Source organism: Leuciscus leuciscus, assembly GCF_965113295.1.
Source record: "Leuciscus leuciscus genome assembly, chromosome: 18".
In the NCBI taxonomy this organism is placed as follows: domain Eukaryota; kingdom Metazoa; phylum Chordata; class Actinopteri; order Cypriniformes; family Leuciscidae; genus Leuciscus; species Leuciscus leuciscus.
The window spans coordinates 9,200,250-9,224,048 of NC_138742.1; the positions used below are offsets into that span (position 1 = coordinate 9,200,250).

Here is a 23,799-nt window from a genome sequence, read left to right on the forward strand (position 1 = left end):
TGGTTCCCGACATTCTTCAAAATATCTTCTTTTGTGTTCAACAGAACAAAGAAATTCATAAAGGTTTGGAACAACATGAGGGTGAGTTAATGACAACATTTTCATTTTTGGGTGAACTATCCCTTTAAACGAGGGTTAAAAATTGGCCTTGACCCAAGCACAGTATGAAAAGCCTTTAGGAGAATAATGTGACGCTCTGAACTCCGTGTTCCAGCTACTCCTACGACCACAAGAAACCGTCAGCAGTTTGTTAGATGATTGGCTTTCCCCCGCTGCATGCTCCCCATTGTTTAGAGTACATCTTTTTGTCAGTGAGACAGGAAAGAGTTTGTCAGCAAAATCACAGCTCCTGGAAAGGCCTAGGTGGATCCTGTCCTTGACCCCGTTCATGTGCGGGTCCAGACATCACGGAGGCCCCGGTTAAACTACAACAACCTGATTTTAGTTCCAAAATTATGTATTATTTTAACATTCATATATATATGTAAGGTTCAGATGCAAAAGCCTCTAAGTGCCATCTTAAATTTTCTTCTAGAATGATCATTTTTATCGAGCTTGTATATTTAAATTCAGTAATTTCACTTAAATGGCAATGAAAATTACCTATTAATTGTCATTTAAGTGAAATTACTGAACTTAAATCTACGAGCTTGATAAAAATGATCATTCTAGAAGAAAATTCCAGATGGCACTTAGAGGCTTTTGCATCTGAACTCTTCATATATATATATATATATATATAAGAGCAAATACAACCATTTGTTATTTTATAAATATATACTATTATTTTAAAATGTAGAAAATAGTAATAATTAATGAATAGGCAGTATAAACGGTTGACTGAAACTGTATACAAATCTTCTCTATGTAAATGTGGACTCAATTTCTGTTTCACCCAATATATAGCAAAAAAAAAAAAGAAGTTTTATTGTACTTAAGAATGCACATTATTGTAATTACAGTCGTTACGTGCATTATGTGAGCACAATGTAACATCATCTTAAGGTGTTAAAACAGCTCTAAAAATACAGTTTAAATTACAACTGTTATGGATATAATTGTGCCATACAAACCTAAAATGAATAAATAACAGAAACCATGTTTTTGGAAATCTCTGAAAAATATATTTGGTCCAAACACTGATTTGCAAAATAAATAAAATGCAACAATAAGGCATTTATTTTTATACTAAATCAGCTCAGTGTTGCTAAAGTATTTCTACTACAAACTACAAAATTCCTCTTTTCGGCATTAAGGCTAACTGCATAAAATAGCTCAAATAAGAGAAAATAATAGTGTGTGCTCCATCCGTTCATACAAACAGTCAGCATTCAATTCATAATATTACTTTAATCTAGACCCTTACTGTACACTTAGGGTCCCCAGCTGGTCTTTTTTATTTATTTATTTTTTTACAAAGTATCTTGTTTCCCTCCTCACAACATTCTAGTGCTGCATATCAAGTGAAGCTAGCATGCACTTAAAGCATCAGACAACATGAGTTTCTGCTATTCCTCCAGAATCGGTTCAGCAAATGGTTAAGGCGGTGGATTCTCTCTCTGCCAATCCAAAGTCCAAAGAGAGAGAGAGGGAGAGCGAGAGAGAGCACACCAAGAACAAGTTATGTCACTGCTACAGGTTTGGAGTCATATCTCCTTAAAAGATTAGGCAATGTTCCCATGTTTGTGGGTTGTGTCACATGGGTTGTGGTTCGTGTGAATCTAGTTCTATTAATTTGTGAAGATGCACTTAATGAATGTAGATGTAGTGTGGATGAGAATGTGAAGTTCCCGACAACATGTCATTCTTAAATATCGTGTTATGGAACTATATGAAAATATGAAGCACAGCCAACAGGCGCTAAAAGATATCGACTAATCAATATGACGACAGTAGATAGAAACTGCAGAAACATGTGGAGTGAATCTGACAAAGCGTGTGAAGAACATGTCCGGTGCATATTTCATCCTAAAATTCAAAAGAAAGAAATAAGATATTATATTTTGCTTAAAAATTAAGCCTAATAAGTCCATTTAATTAGTTTTTTTGTATTCACAAATTATTTTCATTACAATTAAGCACATTTCCCCTCCAAATTCTCATTATAATGCAAAAAAATAAATAGTATATGCACTGTATTATTGTAACGAGTATGTGTGTGTGTACTTTATATGTATAAATAAACAAAAATGTATAAATAAACCAAAAAAAATAAAAATTGTATATATATATATATATATATATATATATATATAATTTTTATTATTAATTATATATATATAATTTTCATGGCAATAACAGTAATTTTTTATAAAAAAGTATGTGTACTTGTGTGTGTGTGTGTGTGTGTGTGTGTGTGTGTGTGTGTGTGTGTGTGTGTACGAATGCATGCAATGAGATTCTCAAAAAAAAAACAAAAAAAAACATCTGGGCATATTACAGTAATGACAATTTTGGGGAGGGGGGCAAATGTGATTTATTGTCATAAAAATAAATGTCCCAATGAAATATAACAAACAAAAGGCCTAATTTCTGCAATGCAAAATATAATAAAAAAAATTTCTTTTGATTTTGGGGTAAAATGTGACCTTGTGATAAGTGTGGATAAGGACACCCAGAGGTGGTTACGCAAAAATGTTGGAGATGAATTCCCGGAATCGTTTGGCATACTGCTCTGGATGAACCGTAGATATTTCAGCACCAGCCTGAAAGGAAGGAAAAGAATGAGTCATGTTATTATAACCTCCCATATCTCAGAATTATATTGGACAAGTGCGCATTAAAAGTGTTTTTCCACTTACGCCATGTTTAACGGTCTTTGCCGCGTGGGCAGCTTTCTTCTTAGTGTCGTACTGTGTCAACACGTCAATGAGGCCCATGAAATACACCTCCCTGTGTGGCGCTCCTGGAATCCAACACAAGCACACATGTAACATCCTTTCCCATTTCCCACTTCCATACATGCTTGACACAGAGTGGGTTTGGGTCCCTCCGTTTTACAGGCCAGAACTTACCTGTTGCGCTTTTGACAGCGTATACATCAACGTAAGGGTCAAATTCTCCAGGGCCCAGGGGTTTGAAGGAGTTCATGTAACCGGCGATGCCCTCCGGCGACGTGCCGTAAGAGCCGACCTGTGCAGTCGGAGCGAGGCCGTTCTCGGGATCAGCGTCATCTTCACAGCAGGGCTCCTCGGCATCCTCATCGTCCCGCTCGCCACGGGCCACGTCATGGATGCCCAGCAACAGGCTGTAGTCCATTATCTTCAGCTTCACCAGGAACTATCATCATAGAAAGATTAATGGAAATATTAACATCACCATTTTATAACCTCTTGTGGTTCATCCTCCAGTAGTTCGTTTGGTAGCACTTTACTGTAGTTTAGGGTCCAATTGACCCTTCGCAGGGAGTTTGATTGACAGGCGATCTGACCAATCATAATCCGCCATCCGCCATTTTTGTCCGACAAAGCAGTCAGGAGAGTTAGTAGATTAACATTGGAGGATTTGAACTTGAAAAACGGAGTGTACTGACATCTTTCCGCGGTTAAAACAACATTCCTTCTTATGTTCTTTCATGTTTATTTGATGCTATAAATTAACTAGAAGTAAGAGATGATCGGTTCACAAGCAGCTTTAAGAGGCTCTACAGCGATCTGTCAGACACATTAAAGAGCCACAAAACGGTATTTATTGTTTAAATTTCTTTAAAAAATGACCAAATTCGAAAGGTGAGACTTTGTTTCATATCAAAAGTAACCTGGTCTGTCCTGTCTGTCAGCGCGTTGTCAGTGTCCTCTCTGCTCCGCGATGTATTTTTTACTGAGTGAGAACATGGTGTGGCGCGAGAGCGGCGTCGCTTGTCGGACATAGCAACAGTAACTAAAGGGGGCGGGTCTTTGCGAACGGTCAATTCTCACTATTAACTAGTTGCTTATTAGCATGCATATTACTAGGATATTGTCTGTTTATCAGTACTTATAAAGCACATATTAATGCCTTATTCTGCATTACCATACTCTACATCCCTTAATCCTACCAATACCTAAATATAAGCTACCTTACTTACTATTAATAAGCAGTAATTCGGAGTTTATTAAGGCAAAAGTCACAGTTAACAGTTATTTAATAGTGAGAATTGGACCCTAATCTAAAGTGTGTTTATATGCACTAATTTTCATCAATTGGAATGAATCCAATCCAATTTCAGATTCTGGAAGTTCTGTTTTTATAAACCAAAGACTTTAGGTATGCAAAGACGGTGCACTCATATTACTATGAATGGGAGAAAGTGCAACGGGCAATATGGCGAAATAAGCCCCGCCTTCTAAATAGGAGAACCAATCGTCAATCGCTAACTGCAGTGACGCTCATTGGCTGGACCAGCCTTGAAAATGCAGATTTTTGTCATGATGTGAGCATTTAGAAACAAAATGTAAAATATTTAATTGTAAGCTTTGTCAACAGCTTTGGAGAATTTATTGTTTCCCAATTCAAAGAGATAGAAGCTGCACTATGACTGAAATAGCTGCCCAAGAGGCGCTTCAAAGACGGCCACCGAGTGAAATAACTTTGTTATGAACCTGGTTTCACAGACAGGCCTTAGATTCAGCCAGGATTAGGTCTTAGTTCAATTAGGACATTCAAGTAGTTTTAATAAATGTGCCTTAGAAAAAAAACATTACTGGTGTGAATCTTGAGACAAAACAATGGCTCTGACATATTTTAAGAGATGTCAGTGCAAGTTGCTTTCAGTTAAAACAGCTCAAACATGCATTTTAGTCTTGGTCTTAAGCCTCGTCTGTGAAACCAGGGGTAAATGTTGCAATCCAATTCATACCGAGTATAATTGTTTTTTTTCCCCTTGATTCCTTGAGTTTTTTATAAAATAATCAGTCTCATCCAGTGACCAGTTCATAAGACTTAAGATGTAAATAATCATACGCCTGTTTGTATGACGTAAAATGTAGGTGAACAAATGCATCATGGCACTGCACATGTCCGATCGAGACAAGAGTCAGATTCATTTTTTTCCTGTTGAATGGATTATTTCAGGTGTACACCACCCCTTACAATCTGATCAGATCGATCGAGGTGTTTACACGAAGTCTGTTCAGTCCCATCAACCCAATCACTAACAGATTATTCGAGTGCATGTAAACGTGGCTAGAGTGAAATATACATTTTTAAAAAGTCCAAATTTTCATTGTGTATATCTTTACCTCTACATCTCGGTTTAGCTTCTCCATAATCTTCTCTTTCTGTTCCTCTGTCACATACACCTTCTGCATGTTATTTCTGAAATCCACATCTTTAAAAGTGGGCAGCTCTTTTACCTGCATTAGAAGAAGCAAGAATGTCAAGACCGAAGAGTTTGTGTCTGATGTTGTATCAGGTAACTTTAACTGGACTGATGTCCTACCTTCTCTTTGTCACTGGCCTCACGATCTACCAGGGATCCCTGAAGAACACACAAGAGTTAAACACTTCAAGACAGTCTTGAATGTGTCTTTCATTAAATGTATCAGCATCAGGTGCTCTAACTAACAGACAGTTTTTGATGAGTTTTAGTCTGTTGTACATCATAAGTGCAATCAAAATCAAAATAGCAATAAACAAGGTAGTGGGTGTTAAAGGTAGGGTAGGCAATTTGTTTTAATACACTTTTTGTTATACTGGTTGAAACTCTCTTCACATGATAGCAATCAATAATAGAAATGGTAAATATTAAAACATGTACATATATCTTCTGTGGAAATCTCAGAATCAAACATTTTTACAGTTCCTCCACAACCAAAACAACAAGCTTACGTTGCATTCACGCCATGTCATAACCGTAATTATACGAGACATTATACCCTGACATTCTCCCCGGATCTTTTCACGTCCTCGGACTCGGATTTATGCAGGGCCGAAACTGACGATTATTTTTTCAATGGATTAATCTATTGATTATTTTTTATGGTTAATCTATTGTTTATTTTCTGAATGGTCAATTAATCCTTTGGTTAATTTATCCAAAAAATAGCCAATAATTTACCCCAAAAATAACTGTAACTAATCCATGTATGAACTTTTATCGAATTATATTATTTATCAGAAAAGATAAGGTTTATGCAGTGTAGGCCTAATTAGGAAAGGTATTTACTGTGGCTGGTTCACGGTCACTTTTTGGGATTTACAGCAGCAACTGCTTACAAGTGTGAATCCTGAAATGTTTTGTCTTTTTAAAAGGAGATTAAAGTAGCTATTCAATAGAGTGGTGCAGATATGACATCACTTTGTAGGCCAAAACATGGAAACGAGTTAGCATTTTAGCACTTCCGGTTCCATCGTCCTGGAAGGGATACTCCACTTTAAAATGAAAATTCTGTCATCATATACTCACCCTCATGTTGTTTCAATCCTTTATGAATTTCTTTCTTCTGCTGAACAGAAAGGAAGATATTTAGAAGAATGTCAGTAACCAGACAGTTTCTGGTCTCATTGACTTCCATAGTAGGAAACAAATATACTATGGAAGTCAATGAGACCAGAAACTGTCTGGTTACTGACATTCTTCTAAATATCTTCCTTTTTGTTCAGCAGAAGAAAGAAATTCATAAAGGATTGAAACAACATGAGGGTGAGTATATGATGACAGAATTTTCATTTTAAAGTGGAGTATCCCTTGAAGTCAATGGGTTTTTTGAATGGGATTTTTGTAAATGGTAAAAAAAGGTCTGTGGTGAACTCAAGCTCAAGACACTTTCATGTTTTATTCTACGACATAAAATACATCAGTATTACCCCACTCGTGATCTTTTTAAGCTGTTACATGATTGTAATGAAAAAGGAGGTTACTAACAAGTGGCTAAATGGGACTACAGAGGCAGTCGAGGAGAGTAAACATCACTCAGTCTGCTTTTACAGCCTTGTTATGCTTATAATTGTGCTCTTATAAACTATTCTAACTCAAACTTTCTGGTAAAATGTTTTTTGATAAAAACTGAAAGAGTTGTCGGAAGCTTAATGATGGTGACGTTGAAGTCGTGGGACCATGCATGGTGTAGTTCGTTTATAGCCAACATTTAGCTTTTTACTGCTGGCGACTGCATTTAGGCTTCAAAATTCATGAAAGTTGTGTTCATATTCAAAGCTAGTTTGATATTTGTTAGCCTCTCCGGAATTGCCTACCCTACCTTTAAGATCTGTTCACACCAGGAGCAAAAACAAAGATACTCCTGCCATTCACATACTTGATAATAGATATAGCATTATTATTATTATTATTTGGGGTCAGTAAGCTTATACTCATGAAATTAATACTTTTATTCAGTAATATTGATTAAAAAAGTGACAGTAATATTTAAAATGTTACTAAGGATTTCTATTTAGAATAAATGCTGGGTTTTTTTATATTCATCAAAGAATCCTGAAATCACAGTTTCCACACAAAAAATATGAATCAGCACAACTAATAATAATAAATGTTTCTTGAGCAGCAAATCATCATATTAGAATGATTTCTGAAGGATCATGTGACACTGAAGACTGGAGTAATAATGCTGAAAATTCAGCTTTGACATCACAGGAATAAATTATATTTTAAAATAAGTTCAAATAGAAAAGTTATTTGATATGGTAATAATAATAATTCACAATATTACTGTATTTTTTATCAAATATATCCAGCCTTGGTGAGAATGAGAGACTTCTTTCAAAAACATTTTTAAAAACTCTTACCAACCCCAAACTTTTGAACTTTAGTGTAAATATATCACAAAGCAAATACATAAATATTGGTGATCACATGCTCCATAATTTTGACAAAACAGCCACTATTTTCATGTTGATTAAAAATGTTAAATGCAAAACATAAAAAATGTTCAAAAATATTCATTGAAATGAATTGAACTGATCAAATGAAAAAATAAATAAATGATTTACTATATATATATATATATATATATATATATATATATATAGGTTTAGATCTTATCAATGTAAAATGTTATAGGTTTAATACACATTTAATGTAAAAAACATCCTTTTTTCGTTGAATTTCCTCCACAGGAATGCACTGTTTCAATTTACAGCTTTGACAGTGAAACCCAGCACTCAGTTCCTCAATAACAGGTGCATAACAGAGATACTCTTCATGAACTACTCATCAATCATGTCCACCTAAATCTCTTAAACCAGGTCTAAGGGGATGTGAAGCATGATTTAAGTGCTGTTTGCTTATTGCTCGAGAAGTTAATGATGTGCAACGACAAATATCAGTCATGCTATGAAAAGTGAAGTCCCACAGCATCAGTCAAAACCATCCTGATGATTCAGCAACATCTCAGCTGCGAGGAACTGCCCCTACCTTCAGATCGTACTTCCTGTGGACAACGAGTCTGTGGCTGAACATGTTCCTCATGACGATCAGGTACGTGTCCTCACTCTCCACTGTAACACGGTACATGCCCAGAAACTGAGGGAGAAGTGTACTGCCATGACACTTCACTATATGCTGTGAGACACAACACAAAACACAAAGAGTTACATTTCATGAGCTTTACCCATAAAGTTTATGGTTAAAATGTTCATGCAATGGCACACAGTTCATAAACAATGAACTTTGGGTAGCATATGGTATCCAGTACTAAAACAAGCCCACAGGCAAAATAAATTAATGTTTTTCTCTGTCTGCATTATTGACCAACTCTGCGCTGTGCTGCACTAAAGCTGCATGAAATATGAAGGGAAAGGCATGCCAATAGCACTTAAAAGCAAATATCATCTTATAATTTAATAGCAATTTTGTTGAGACTGATTCCTGGCTAAGTGTGCACCCTCAGGACATGTCGTGAATATAAAGGCAGCGCAAATGCAGAAGCACAGTCTAGATTAAGATCTACTCATTCAGCTACAATGGAAACTGTTAAACAAGTTCACACATACTTTTCTCATGGCTGTCACAGCACTGTAAACAAGCCAGAAGCACACAAACGCTAAACTAACCTATGATTCACATGAACGCGGCCACACTGAGGCTGATTGACGTCTTAAAGAGCTCTTAAAATGTTTTATATCTATAAAATAAAAAAAGTCACTGTCTTTTTAAGACAATTCATGACAAACAGACCTAAAATTTTTATTATACAATGGTAACCCAGAACTTTATCATGATGCCATATGCGTGCCAATATGTGTCATTATACACACCGCTGTATCCACTATTAACATAAACATAAACATACTGCACCTACTACACCTTTAAATAAGCACCCAGAACAATAAAGCTCATTGTCAATCATAAAAAGAGAAATTTACCTATATCAAGGAAGTGCGATGGAACATGAAAATGATTTCAGTGACTGAACAAGTTTGGATGACAATGTAAAGAGGAAATGAACGACAGGGCGTGTGGATCCCAACTGGGAAAAACAAAACATAAAAATAGCTGGAGTCTGAATTCTTTGACAGATTATTTCTCCAACACAAGCAAAATTGTGTAATACGTAAACCACACTGCCTGGCCAAAAACAAAAAAGTCGCTGTTTGGATTTTAATAGGCAAATGCTTAAGAGTCTTTGATTGGATCATTATTGCAGTGATAATTATGTTTCTGGCATGTTAAATGTTTGGCAACAGTTCTTCTAACCCTAATTGATGGAGTGTGTAGCTTTTCATTTCTTAAACAACCATGTAGGAAGACACATCATGGCCATATTCCAGGATGACAATGTCAAGATTCATCAGGCTCAAACTGTGAGAGAATGGTTTGGAGGAGCATGAAGAATCAATTTCACACATGAATTATCAGACCAGACCATAAATTCATTGAAAGTCTTTGGGATGTTGATCTTTACCAAAAAAAAAAAAAAATGCACCCCTTGATGGAAATAACATCACAACATTTATTTCCATCAAAAGATGCATCAGTTTTTGGTCAAGATCTTGTATTGCCAATGCAAGAGTCTAGCATTCTGTAAAGTCTCCTCCAGCACATCCCAAAGACTCTCAATGAATTTAAGATCTGAACTCAAAGGTGATAATTCATGTGTGAAAATGATTCTTCATGCTCCCTCCAAACCATTCTTTCACAGTTTGAGCCTGATGAATCTTGACATTGTCATCCTGGAATATGGCCATGATGTGTCTTCCTACATGGTTGTCTACGAAATGAAAAGCTACACACTCCATCAATTAGGGTTAGAAGAACTGTTGCCAAACATATAACATGCCAGAAACATAATAATCACTGCAATAACGATCCAGTCATAGACTCTTAAGCATTTGCCTATTTAAATCCTTTTTTTTTTTTGCGCCGGGCAGTGTATAATGACATACAAATAAGTAAAAGAAAGAGGACAGCAAAACAAGCTCAAAGTATAACACAAATGCAATACAATGTGTCTATTTTTTACAACAAGCTTTTAATTTTTGATGCTTAAGCTTAATAAATAAGACAAAGCCTCCTGACAGTTTTGTTGGCATACTAGGTTTCGGTGGAAAAGTTATAAATTTCATTTGAACAGATGATTGGACTGTAGCAGTCTTACCTGACCTGATCTGACACCACTTTCTACATAAATACCAATGTGTTTAAGACACTCAGCTATCACATCTTCATGAAAGATACAGCAGTTGAGCAGATATTAAAGCTGCCGTCGGCAATTTTTTTTTGATCATATTCAGTGAAATTGACACTATAATCCGACAGAACAACATAAATAAGATGGTTTTAGAAAAAAACCCGAGCTTCTAACTCCACCTGGAGCGTGTTATTTGTTTTGCAAAAATCCACCGCTCCCGGATCATCGGGTCCAATCAGCGCAGGGGGGTGTGAGATCTGACTGTCAATCACAGGTCGTGCACACGCCACAGACCCCCCTCACTCGCGCACGTTAATATCACATGCACACGCCACGCCTGAAGTTCGCCTGGAGATTGCATGAAGCGTGATGGCGGAGAGAAAATCCACTAACAAGCTTCCAATTCCTTGGTTATTGCTATCTATGGATAGATTAGCCAGGGCAGCCTACCTCCGAGTCCATGGTGTTGATAGATGCTGAAGAGACGGACACGTTCACAGAAAATCAGGTACACACGCACAGTGACGCACTGACGAGCACGACCTCGATGGGAGGGTGCTCGCTGGTAGTGGGGAGGGGCATGAGAGTTGTAAACATTCAACATTTTGGCTAATCGACCCAATCTGCCAGACTTGCCGACTGCAGCTTTAAGTCCTGACCATTGTCCTGACTTAAGCATGAATGTCCTGACCATTGTCCTGACTTAAGCATGAATGTCCTGAACATTGTGAGATACCTGGTGATACTCGGACAGAATGTTGTGCATGTCGGCTACTTCTTCACTGGAGATGTGCTTCACTATCAGCGTACGGTCATAGGACGTGAAGAGAAGACCTTCTCCCTGTCCATCGCCTTTCATGGGCGCACTGCGGGCCAGGGACACCTGATGGAAAACATCCATGCACGCATGAAAACTTCAGACCAAATTTAGCAGTAATATTATATTCAAGAAAAAAAAGAAAAAAAAAACACTTTTGACAAGTGACAACAACAGCTTGAATATATTTGAGAAATTTAAAATGTCCAAATACAAGATGGTTTATCAATAGGGGCTTTTGCACCGGGTAGTTCTAGGAACTAGCCACCAGGGTGGTTCTCCGAGAACTAATGGTTCCCCTAGGAACATTTTCCTGGTTGAATTCGCACCGCCAGTAGTAACTCTGAAGTGACGTAAGCCGCGCTTGTTGTTTTGACTTTTATTTTGACAGCGATGAGAACACCAGAGCCTGAAAACACACCTGCTCGCACTCTCCATGTTCATTCGTTTACGATCTGTCTAACAGTCCTGTCTAATACGTTATTAGATAGATCTGTTATACATAGGAAGCAGACAGTAAATGAAAAAAGGTATTAGCGTATGCCGTGTGGTTGATGTCCCATGTTGCTAGATGAGCAGAAATACATAATCATGTTTGGCTTGGTCCCCTCAAAGTTGCGTTGGATTTTCTCCTCAGCGTAAAGGTTAAGAGGCCCATCTATCACTGTTTTCCATGTTCGTAGAGAAAGTTTCTGGAGTAAAAATATAGGCTATAATCGAAATGTTTTTTTTTTTTAATGGCGGGTGCTGGTGTTTCGAGTGCGTTCGGCCAATCAGCGTACACTAACATCACTGGTAGTTCCTATAGTGCTGGTTTAGACCGACTCTGAAGTAGGAACTAAATTAGTTCCTCCAACTAAAATTGTTCCTAGTTCCTGCGGTGTGAACATGCCAAAAAATGGGTACTTCTGCCAATAGTTCTAGGAACTATGAAAAGGTTCCTCTGGTGCGAAAGCCCCTAAGGGCTGCATTGCATCAGAGTTTTTAAAAAGTTTCACCCATGATGCTTTTTCGGATACCTTTCATGTAATGTGTAATATAGCTGTTTGTGAATGTTAAAGGTCTGCAAATTTTAAATATGGTAATGGAAAAAAATTTCCGACACGCGCCGTAAGCGGTGGACCAATCACAACAGACTGGGTCATCTGACCAATCAGAGCAGAGTAGACTCTCGGAAAGGAGGAGTTTAGAGAGATTGAATCCTTTATCAAACACAGTGAGAAAATGGGTGATGCTGCAATGTATGTTATGAGAAAATTAAAGTGTTTTTTGGATGCATGTAATGTAAACGCATAGTAGGAGACCTCCAAAATAAAAATAGGAACCTTTAAAATAGCATACTTGGGCACTTTAAATAAAGGAAAAAAGGTCACCTGGTAGTCAAGATCTTCAATTCCAAATCGCTCCCTGAGGTTCCTGAAAACTTGTGGACAGTACTCCTTAAATTTAAAATGGCCTGGAAGATTCTCCCTGTAAGGCACAGAACGGTCATTTTACATTTGCATTGAAAGCTTTTTCAGTATACTGCATTTCACACTCTGCATTTCCCATCATCTGAAGGCAAAATGCTGCATTGATGTTACTGTTTTGCAGAAAAGCTGCCAATTACAACCTTTCACTTTCATTACATCGAAATGAAGGTGAACATGTTCCTACTGCAGCTGTAGGCACAGCACACACTGTGCAATGAAAATGTGTGTAAAATAATGATGTGCTTTTGATAAATACTTGTTGAAGAGATGGTTGTTCACTTTAATTTTGGTGTTGGCTTTGAAGTCGTCAGGGAGCAGCATGACGGGCACTGGAACTTGATTTAAATCATTTATCTGGAAAACAGAGTGGGTAAAAATTCATTTAAAAAAAAAGTTGCATCTGAAATGAATTCTGCACTGGCAGATTTGAGATCCATATCCCAACACTGAATGACTCAATGCATGTATATGCTCTCTTCTGACAAGTCACTGCATGAAGATTTCCCAGTCTTCTAATTATGCAACAACCAAATGCTTCATATAACACAAACTTGCACCTATAGGCAATTACTTCCCAATCCCTCGAAAGTCTTAAAGGAATGTGTAAAGGATTCCAGTTGGAATTTCAATGATAATTTGTACTGCATTTAAATAATTTAGATCGACTGCATGATTAGTGTATTTTGACTAAATTGTTTAATATAAATAGGGGAAAATATTATATGGAAAAGACAAATTTAAGATTATGAAATGTATATATTTACAATATTGACTTTCTCTGAAACAGTTAGTGATGAGAAATCGGATTCTTGTCAAACGGTTCTTTCGAACAGTGACAATGAACCGTTCAAAGCAACGATTCAGTGATTCGTTTACCTCATGACGTTATTATTACATTACGTGGTCCCCGTCATTCCAGAGTGGCATATTACATGCTCTAAAACGTTACAATAAAGTTATATACAGGCACATATGTTTAATACGTTTAGTAATATGGGTGATTTTTGGAATTAGGCTACATGTGTGCCATTTCAATGAAGCCGCGATTCAGATCACACACAAAAAACGTTTAGAATCTAATTGTAATTTGTATTTAAATTAAACTATACTAAAATTAACAATTCAAGTCAGACATGTCCTAAACAGCCGACTAGAATCGGATGACTCCGATTCAGTCTGTGAGTCGTTCAAGAAACGACGAGACTGTTAGCTCTGATCCTTTCAAAGATTCGACTCAAAAGAACGATTCATTCACAAATCGGACATCGTTCGCTAGCAACAGTTGCAAATTCGCCGCGTGCATTGAAACAATGTATATCCGGTTTGCGCGTGACCTCATATGTCAATACCATATCAATAACAGTACACACTAATCATGTATTTTTTTATATTACTATAGACAATGCTTTAAATATCTCATATCCCCAAATATACGTGCTTGCAGCTAACTGTTAAGTTAGCTCATAAAATGGCAGTTGTGTGATGTAGGATGTAAAGTGAATCAAAAACCACCTTACCGAATGATTAACGCCCCACATGAACACGCTGAGCATCGGGTCGCTCGCCCGGAACACTTTCACCTTCTGCTGCACGAAATGTTTCTTTTTGGTCTTGGTTTTGGGGGCGAGCATGACCATCGGGCTGGAGGCGCTGCCGGTGTTACCGAGAGACGCCATCATCACTGTCGGTCACTCCCCTGTAACGCAGCAGCAGCGGTCTGTTTTCCTCTCGGATCCGCCTCCCTCTGTTCCTGCTCCGGTTCCTCTAACTGACAATCAACGGTCGAACAGCACAAGCGCTAAGCTTAGCCGCGGGGGCCGGTTTTCCGCTGTGTTTTGCAGGCCCAGATGGACCGATTCTCCATGGAAGTGAACAACACTAGGTTGCTGAAGTGTGGCAGTGATCCAGATGCTCCTCCCACAAGTTCAGAGGAACAGATCTTGATGTATTGTGACAGCAGGAATGTGAGTCAGGCAGGATCTCACCTGAGTGTAGCCTACGTCATGTCATGTAGTTTTACAGGTGAGATGAGATAGTGGGAAAATATAAGCATTTATCTAACCATAACTATTAAACTCGTTCTTGCTAGTGACATGAATGACATATTTGATCAAACCGTTCATTTTGAAGTGGATCTTTTCAATGATTCAGTTGAACCGATTCACAATATCGGTTCGTTCACGAATTGGACTGGATCGGACCTTATTTATATTATATTAAAGAAGTGACTCATGTGTCTTTCTTGATTTTTGGTTTCTAATGTCATTCTAAGCAGATGTTTGTTTATGAACTTTTTAAAAGATGGCTTCCCTTACAACACATAAAATTATGGGAATATACTGGAAAATAAAATGCTTACATTACATAATACTTTTCCATGTGGAAACTAGTGCTTATACTTTTCAATATACTACAATATATGCATGAAACATGTATGGCTATACTATATATATATATGAAGACAAAAACTAGCCTACTAGAATTTTAAATGAATTAATTTATCTTTCATGACTTAACGCATAAAGCTAAACACATACTCATACACTTTTATCTCACTTTATTGTTTGCATATAGTTACACATTTCATAATGTCATATTTCTCAATATATCAAAAGTGGCAATTCCTTATGTATTATTAAATATATTGTAATATATTAATACAATGTATTATTCTGAATATTCTATATAGCCTATTAGAAATTAAATTGGCTATTGGTTGTTAATCATAGGCCTATCAGGAAATATATATTTTGCGTATAGCTAAGAGGCAGCTTTAGTCCATTTTCTCACATTAATATGATACTTTCCAAGACAAAAACATTGTATGATCAAATAAATAATAGGCTACTGTTGCAATTAATGTTTAGAGCATGTAATATACGCAAATATGTCAGGCGCTTCGTAATGACATCAAGAATCAACGATTTGTACGAAAGAACCGATTCGCGGAATTGAGTAGGACTTCCAGTCACTGGACTGAAAACTCAAATCGGAGGGCGATTTTTCATGATTGAAGGACGAACTCGAAGCGTTTGGGGATCAGAATAGAGACTTAGGGGTGGACTTTTGACTCGGGCAAGTAAGCAACTACCCAAAACCTGCATAACAACGCCTGAAATGTCACTCAGAGGACTGTTTGAATTACTCATATAGCAATGCCCTGACAACCACCAGGGCATTACTTTAAGTGCAGCTTTTGCACAGGTAAGCACTATTCACATTTTCCTAAAAGCTGTCGAAATCAGTAAATTAGTATATTTATTTTTTGTCAGTCAAATACACTCTGAGGGCCCTATCTTACACCCAGCGCAAAGCGCGAAGTGTTTTTTGCTAGTTTCAGTCCGACGCAGTTAACATTTTCACGTCCTGCCCCACATTGTTTAAATAGCAAATGCATTTGCGCCCATGGGTGTGCTGGTCTGAAAACGAGGTGTGTTCTGGCGCATTGTTGGCACGTTGTTAATTTTGAGGCAACAGAAATAGACTTCGCCATTGGCCAACTGAAACCTGGTCTAAAGTCAATGGAGCAATTTTTTTATTTTTTTATGTGGCGGGTCCACAACGCGCATACACTCTGCTTATTAAACACACATGGACGCACAGCAGTACACAAACATGCCTAATATTTAAAATAAAAGGATTACAATGTAAAAGATTATTATTGTGTACATAAAGATATGGTGAAATCCGCCTTGTCCCGTAGATCGTCTGCTTGTGCACTTTTACCTCACACACGAGCAGTTCTGTTTGCGCCGACGACTTCGGTCTTTCCACTGCGCTTTAGGCCATGCGCTTAGATCGTTAAAATAGGGCCCAAAGTATATTAACAGACAGTTGGAGTTGTCTTTTGAAAAGTCATTATTTCGTTTGATGTCTCTAGTGGCGCAGAAATCTTACATTTTAAGAATAAGGAACTTTTTTTATTATTATTATTATTTTATTACTTTATCAAATGTCGTGAATATGTGTGGGTAAAAATGTCATTTAGGCCTATATTTTTGCCCATATCACCCTTGCCCCGAATAATACATGCATACAAAAATGTTTCTTACTCTCCAAGTGACAGTGATAGAAAGTAGGACATGATGAAAGCGCAGACATATGCTATATTCTGCTATAGGCTATGTTGTTACCTTGGAAACAAGCATATGGATTGCTGTGTGAATATACATGTGCATGAATCTGTCTTGGCACAAAAGCTCCAGCACTCAAAACATTTACTCTTACATTTTTATGATAATTAAACGGAATAAATAACATTATATGTATCTACTTGGCTGATATAACAAGATATTATAGCCTGATACAGCATACACAGTCATTCTTAGTAAGCAAAATCTGCTCTAGGCTCACAGAAATGCACAGTCACCATAGCTCAATATGCACAAGGCAATATTTGAATGATGACATTTGTATGACCATATGGCTGTATTTTGGCTGCCAACAGCAGCATCTGCTCTTTCTTGTTGCTTTTGCTAATTCATCGCTTTCTATCATCTATTTCAGTGGTGCATGTATATGGTTTGATAGTAGTTTTCACATTCAATTTCATGCATTTGAGTTTCTAAATGAGATTCTGCAAAGAGTCCGTTTTTATATTAACATATGCATTTATTTTTCTCTGTATCCGTTTTTTTTTATTTTTTTTTTCATAGTTCTTGCACACGTTATAATTTTTGCAATGGGCTCCTTTTCAAGGGCCCACAACTACTGGCACATATATTGATACAACAAAATCATTGTGAGGTACATTGATCAGACATTATTTTGTGCACTTTTTTTCTCAATGCATTGTGGAAATGAGAAAACACAGCGTTCTGAACAAATTACCCAGAATACAATCTGAAATATTGAAAATTAAGCGATATAGTAACACTTTCCAATACTGAAGGATCAACATAAATAATGAAACAACTGACAAGAAATAATAATAATAATATAAAAAACACATGTACAGCAGTAAATGCTCTCTAAAGGGTATGTTTCAATTGTGTTTTTGTTTTTAATCCCTTTGTATGGTGTCACCAACATATGGCACTGATTCACTTAGCGAATAAAATAAGCTCTGTTTTGACAATGAAAAACTGCTGACAATATAAAAATACATGGCATCGTAGTTCATTAAATAAATCCACAATTTATATATATTTATATATATATATAAAATAGCATATTGAAATATATAAAAATATGCCTAACAACTTCTCAAAAAAGGTAACAGCCATCAGCATTCAAGAATATTCCACCTCATGACACAACCAACCACAATAAACTCACTTATGTACAAATAATCCACGATGTGTGTTTGCAGTCAGTGTCTTATGAATGAAAAAGGAGTACTTTCCGAATGTGCACATTATGATAGTGTTTAGATGTCGATTACGTGACAATGTGTACAGGTCCTCAAGGAAAGTATTCAAGGAAATTTAGTAATACTCCAGAATAAATTAGACGAGAAGGTATATTCCGTTTTCTTAAGTATAGTTTAGTCAGTGTATCGTTGGAGAAGGGGAGAGGGGACGGTTTTAACAGTATAACAGCCCATTGAGAAGCAAACATAGTTATCACACACACACACACACACGCACGCACACACACACACACAAGAAGTTCTACTGTAGGGCAAGGAATTAAAGATCTCTCTGTAAGAGCTGACCTATCTCGACTTAAGCTCATGTGGTGTAGTGGTCATTATTTCTGTGTTCTGATGCTGATGCTCATGATGGTCGAGTTTATGGCAGTGAACGTGCTCTGGACGTTCTGAGTTAGGGCCCGTTCCCATGTGAAGTGGTTTATCCCTGGTGTGTCCTGGTCAGGCAGTGTCTTGCACCGAGCTGAAGTCATCCCCTCTCCCTGTACCCCTCCTCTTCCTCCAGGCTCAGAGCTGTGGGGCCGTCGCTCCCCTCACTCTCCGTCACATGGTAAAGTGCCATCCTCCCCGGCACGTGGCGGCACGGTGATGCCCTGCTCGTCCACGCACCAGCAGTGCCCGCGCTGCATGCCCTTAGAGGACCGACACTGCAAGACCACAGGAGATTGTTCTGTTCTGATTTGTCATTTTTCTGTGCTTTACTACCCTTTTATCAGCCTCGAATTTTGTGTGTGAAATTTATGGTTAAACTTTAAACAAAATTATGACCACTAGTGAATGAAAACTAGATATGGACGGTTCAACTTTATACAAAATTAAATATGCCCACTAGTGGATGAAAATAGATGTAATCAAATGTTATACTAAACAATTAATCTCAACAAACATAATGGGAAACATGACAGTCTTAATTCTTCACTGAGTCTCTTAGGATGTACAAAATACATATAATAAATACATTTAGCTTAACAAAAGTCTCTTTAATACCCCTTCAGATTTCAAAACCTCCTCCTCAGTTCATTTATTTAAAACTAAAGCGGCAAAACCAGCTTCTGAACTTCCGCAAGGTCAAACAATACCAGCCTAATTTATTCAACCAATACCTGCTTTTTCCTGTAGAACCCACGTGTGTCACAGTTCGGGATGTAGATGTCGCGATCAGACTGGAAAATGGTGAGCTCAAGACCTCGCAAGACAGTGTTGAGCAGCTTACGACATGGAGCCTGGTGAGGAAATGTTGAAAACTACATATTGGAATATCGCATATCATACCTTTCAATTTGTATTATGGATCATTCTAAGAGACATTTTGATCATTCCATTGTATTTTGCCAAAAAAAATCATTCATAACACAACTCAGAGGTACACAAAAGAGTTTGGTGTAATAAAATCATAAAATAAGATTTGGATTTTCAGGAATACAGAATGTTTTAAAACCATTTAAGTTCCATTTAAATTATACAGCCACAATCTGACCTGTCTTGCACATTTATATATTTATAAATGCAATATTGCAATACTTAGAATTAATTATTAAATGTTTTTATCAGAATGTTTTGAGCATAATTCATATAAAACAAAATTAATAATAAAACACAATTAACCCTATTCCAGTATGGTATTTTTTTATTAAATTTTTTGTTGGTCTTTTTCATGCTCAATTGAGATAGTAAGCATTAATTATAGAAGTCAAAAACCAAAGGATAGACTCACCTTTTCTGTTTCACCACCGTGTGAAGGATGTGACCCTGTGAGAAAAAGGGACATCAGTACTGAAAAATGACTGCATTTTTGAGAGAAAGACAGTGCTTTGACTGAATTAATATATTTGGCTGTACTTTTTAGAGTATATTGCTTGCTTCAGGCTGCTTGAACTATAAACCCCACACATTTTTAGGGAATAGATCCTCAAATCATTGTCATGAATTGACAATATAGGCTCTCTTAAATTGTAATGACCTAAAGTAAACAGTAGATGGAGACATAAAATTAAACTGTCAGAATGTGGGTGACACTCACATATACTCAAGATCACACACACACACACACACACACACACACACACACACACTACTCTCGCTCTTCATCTCCTCTGTTGCTCTTCTCAATAGTTCTGATGCCCATATGCATGACATACGTGCACAATTGCAAATACGCACACACACACAGACACACATCTGTACTTGCACACTAGCCTTGCACATTCATACCCATGACCATAATTACAAGTGATCTTCATCGTGCACATTTATGATGTGTGAAAGCCTCAAATCACAGAAATGCCTTTACACCCTTCAGGAATTTACAGCCATCACATGCAAACCAGCAGCTATTCCCGGCACTTTATGCACATGTCCTTGGTTCAGTTACAGTTTTGTCATCCTACCAAGCCTCTGATATGGACACTGCAGCACAGCGGCTTGCAGCACATCCGTGGAACCTGAAATGCATCCTCGAGCTATCTTGCTTTGGCACTTAAAGCAGATTACCGTTCACCGCATGCGGCACGGCGCGACGCCGCTGAAAAAGAGCACGCCGGGAACGCGGAGGAAGGAACCGCAAAGGCATCCGTTGGCTGAAACTCTTACCTGTGGGGCGGGGCTTCTCGGTGGGACTCATCCTGCTCTGTTTGGCGCAGAAGCCTCTGCCCTGCAGCAGAGCCTGAAGGGGGCTGTGTTCACGCGGAGGGGGCACGCAGCGAAGCCCCCTGGCGCAGCTCAGGGTGTACACCCCACAGGGCTCCCCCGACGCCAACACGGTCGCGCTGGCCGCCCCGGCCGGGTCCCTGGAGGCCCGGCCCGCGCCCGAGGACTGCCCATCTTTACAGGTCAGGCAGTTTTTGTGGGGGCCCAAGCGACCCGCCAGGGACCAGGACCCACAGTGGACGATCAGCAACAGGACAACGGGTGTCAAGTTGGAAAGGAAAGACATCTTGCGTCTGGGTCTCAGGTTCTCCATGCTCGGTTCTGTCGTACGTGGCTGATGCTATTTCTGGAAGTCTGTTTCTTTTTCTTCCCCTCTCTGTTTCTTTGCTCGCTTTTCAGCTTTGCTTGGTGAGGCTGCAAGCCGGGAGTCCCCTGCAGTGCCAGAGGATACAAACCGAGAACGAGTGAGAAACGGCAAGCAGCGGCTTTTAAAGATCTGAAAGGCGGTGATAGAGAGCGAGAGGGAGAGAGCACAGTTATGACACCTTCAGGGGCTGGGACTGAGAGAGAGGGAGAGAGGGAGAGAGAGAGAGAGAGAGAGAGAGAGAGAGAGAATGTGTGTGTGTGTGTGGGGGGGGGGGGTGGAAAGAAAGAGAGAGAGAGAGATTATTTTTCCTTTTAGAAATCATCAAGCACTGATCCAGCTTTCCCTCACCCATTATTGTATCTGGAAACATTCCTTTGCCCAGGATACTTACTCTGGCTATGATGGTTACTTTTTCTGCATCATCTGTGAAAATCCTAGAGCATTCTAGTAATCTTTTCCATGGTAACAATGAAGATTCCATTTTTCTGGTGATTACATGCGACTACGGTCATTTGCTCGTGGGAGAGTCGCTCCATTAACCCTGTTGCTTCTAAGAATGCTAAAAAGCTCAGCCACTTCTTAGAAGTCAAGCTTTTTAATGTAGGATCGTAGTATTAGTAACTTTTTGAATGGTTTTATGATATTTCAGATGCAGAAAAAGTTGTGATGAAACTGAATTAGCAACAGGTCTTTTCTTCCATATTGCGCCGTATTATCGTAATGAAGGGCGTGGACTTGGTTCAATGAATGGGTTGTTGGCTTGTGATGAATGTGATCTTGCTGGGGCGGGTTTTATTCTGAGTAAATGATTGGCATACATCACCAGAGAGAAATCTACCGTTTTTACTGGAAGGTTATAACATTTTGATTAAACATTACATGGCCAAAAAGAAAAAAAAAAGAAAGAAAAAGAAACATTTTCATGGATCAAACGTTCACAATCTGCTTGTTAAGTCTGACACCATTTCCAGGTCCAAACTCTCTATCAGGTGCCAAAAGCAAAGAACAAACAGAGCTAATATACACTCATGGTGTGCTGTAAAACTTACTGAAAAATCATGATCCTAAACTTTATCTCAATGCCGAAATGTCACATGTCCTTTGTTTCATCTGAAATGAATGGACGCGTGAGCCTGGAGACAGTAGTACACTCTGAGTGATATTAATAAATAGTGAATAAACGGCTGTTGAGATTGTATTCTCAACTGAAACGAGTAGAGGCTTGGACCTGGAAACAGTATTCCTTATGTCATGACTTAGCAAGCGGATAAGATCAATAACATGCATTTAGAAAATATATAGAATTTTGATTTTACGTGACTTTAAGTGAATGTGAACTCAGAAAGGCACCTGCGTTGACCTAATTGAATGAGCACCTGCATTGCATCGAGAACGTTGCCTTATGTTGGAGCGATTCAACCAAGGGAGATTCTGCCACTTAATCGTTTATTTTGGAGAAGGGACCATCTGGATAAATGGGGCAGTGTTTTCACTGGAATGTACAAAAGACAGTAAATGCCAGCAACTAATAATGCAATCCATCAGCACTCAACCAGATAAATCTGATCTCTTTGGAGGACTTCATAAAGTTTTAGTCGTCCTTTGGCCCAGATACCGTTAATCGAGAGTTTATGAGTTGTCTTTTAGTGCAAAGATGTCACAGAGTGCTTTCGTAGAAGACGATAAAAATTCCATACAGTTGCCAAGGGGCTTTATACTAACTATTTATATCATCAGGATGCACCAAAGAGATGTGTCTGATGGGGTCTCTACATGCAAATGGCTGCTTTTAGGTCACACCCAACTGCAGGGGTCCCATAAGGACAGAGCTGTGTTTATTTGTTGTTGTCATGAAGCATGATGGAAGTTAAGATATCAAAGATGGGGTGGGATGAGTGCAGAAGGCAAACAGGATTTAGATGATTATCTTATGGTATTGACATGTGTGGTCATAGTTCTTTTTAAAACAAACATGTTTGCCTTCAGAGTGTCTGTTTGTGCTGTGGAATAGTTCTCTTTATCGGTTACGAATAGCATTGAACGGTCCCGATATGATAGGCCTACTAGTTATTCAACTTCTGCAAATCACAAAAGCTTGGAGCATTCCTTGTTTGGATTGATGTCGACTGGCTGATGTTCTCTTATTAGAGTTGACTACCCTTGGCAAAGAATGCAAAAATCACCTGCCGTCTGACATTCCCATCCGCACCACAGCACGGCCCGTTCTTTGTTTCCACATGTTCTGGCCGGAGAATGTTCCAAGATGTGTGCCAAACCGATGGGGTCTCTCCATTTTCAAATTCACCAGATTACACGGTTTTCCTCCTCATCTCTGTCTGCAAGTCAGACTTAGCTACAGTAGATGCTTCCAATGCAGTGTTTCTTTTTAAACCTTGCTGCATTCGTTTGTCAGCATTTTCTCAGTGTAACTTATACCAAAAATAAGATGCATGCATCATCCTGTCTTGCTGGTGTTATGCTCCATACGCTTACAGTATTATACTGCAGTCATTATGAGTCATGATTATAAGGTGCCCTTAGATTGTGCCAAATGTTCTGTA

At 38.3% G+C, this 23,799-nt stretch overlaps 2 protein-coding genes across 2 annotated transcripts; both read right to left on the reverse strand.

Moving 5' to 3' along the window:
* Window positions 1-1,330: 1,330 nt before the first annotated feature.
* Window positions 1,331-14,824, reverse strand: pip4k2ca (phosphatidylinositol-5-phosphate 4-kinase, type II, gamma a). The gene is made up of 10 exons (XM_082146237.1): window positions 14,372-14,824; window positions 13,111-13,208; window positions 12,756-12,852; window positions 11,302-11,448; window positions 8,351-8,497; window positions 5,420-5,458; window positions 5,220-5,333; window positions 3,015-3,279; window positions 2,802-2,905; window positions 1,331-2,705 (listed from the first exon to the last, which is right to left on the reverse strand). The coding sequence occupies exons 1-10, from the start codon at window positions 14,531-14,533 to the stop codon at window positions 2,625-2,627; spliced, it is 1,254 nt and encodes a 417-aa protein (XP_082002363.1). The 5' UTR covers window positions 14,534-14,824; the 3' UTR covers window positions 1,331-2,624.
* Window positions 14,825-17,444: 2,620 nt separating this feature from the next.
* igfbp6b (insulin-like growth factor binding protein 6b) lies at window positions 17,445-21,411 on the reverse strand. The gene is made up of 4 exons (XM_082146287.1): window positions 20,815-21,411; window positions 19,940-19,974; window positions 19,329-19,448; window positions 17,445-18,872 (listed from the first exon to the last, which is right to left on the reverse strand). Exons 1-4 carry the CDS (start codon window positions 21,182-21,184, stop codon window positions 18,759-18,761), a joined length of 639 nt encoding a protein of 212 aa, XP_082002413.1. The 5' UTR covers window positions 21,185-21,411; the 3' UTR covers window positions 17,445-18,758.
* Window positions 21,412-23,799: the final 2,388 nt, after the last annotated feature.

Coding starts and splice junctions, on each gene's coding strand:
- igfbp6b (XM_082146287.1), bottom strand. CDS start 21,184: ATGGAGAACCTGAGACCCAGACGCAAGATGTCTTTCCTTTCCAACTTG. Junction 19,449..19,939: donor ACGGTGGTGAAACAGAAAAG/GTGAGTCTATCC, acceptor TTTCCTCACCAG/GCTCCATGTCGTAAGCTGCT. Junction 18,873..19,328: donor GGTTCTACAGGAAAAAGCAG/GTATTGGTTGAA, acceptor GTGGTCTTGCAG/TGTCGGTCCTCTAAGGGCAT.
- pip4k2ca (XM_082146237.1), bottom strand. CDS start 14,533: ATGATGGCGTCTCTCGGTAACACCGGCAGCGCCTCCAGCCCGATGGTC. Junction 8,498..11,301: donor TTCTGTCCGAGTATCACCAG/GTATCTCACAAT, acceptor TGTGTCTCACAG/CATATAGTGAAGTGTCATGG. Junction 2,906..3,014: donor CGCTGTCAAAAGCGCAACAG/GTAAGTTCTGGC, acceptor GTTGGATTCCAG/GAGCGCCACACAGGGAGGTG.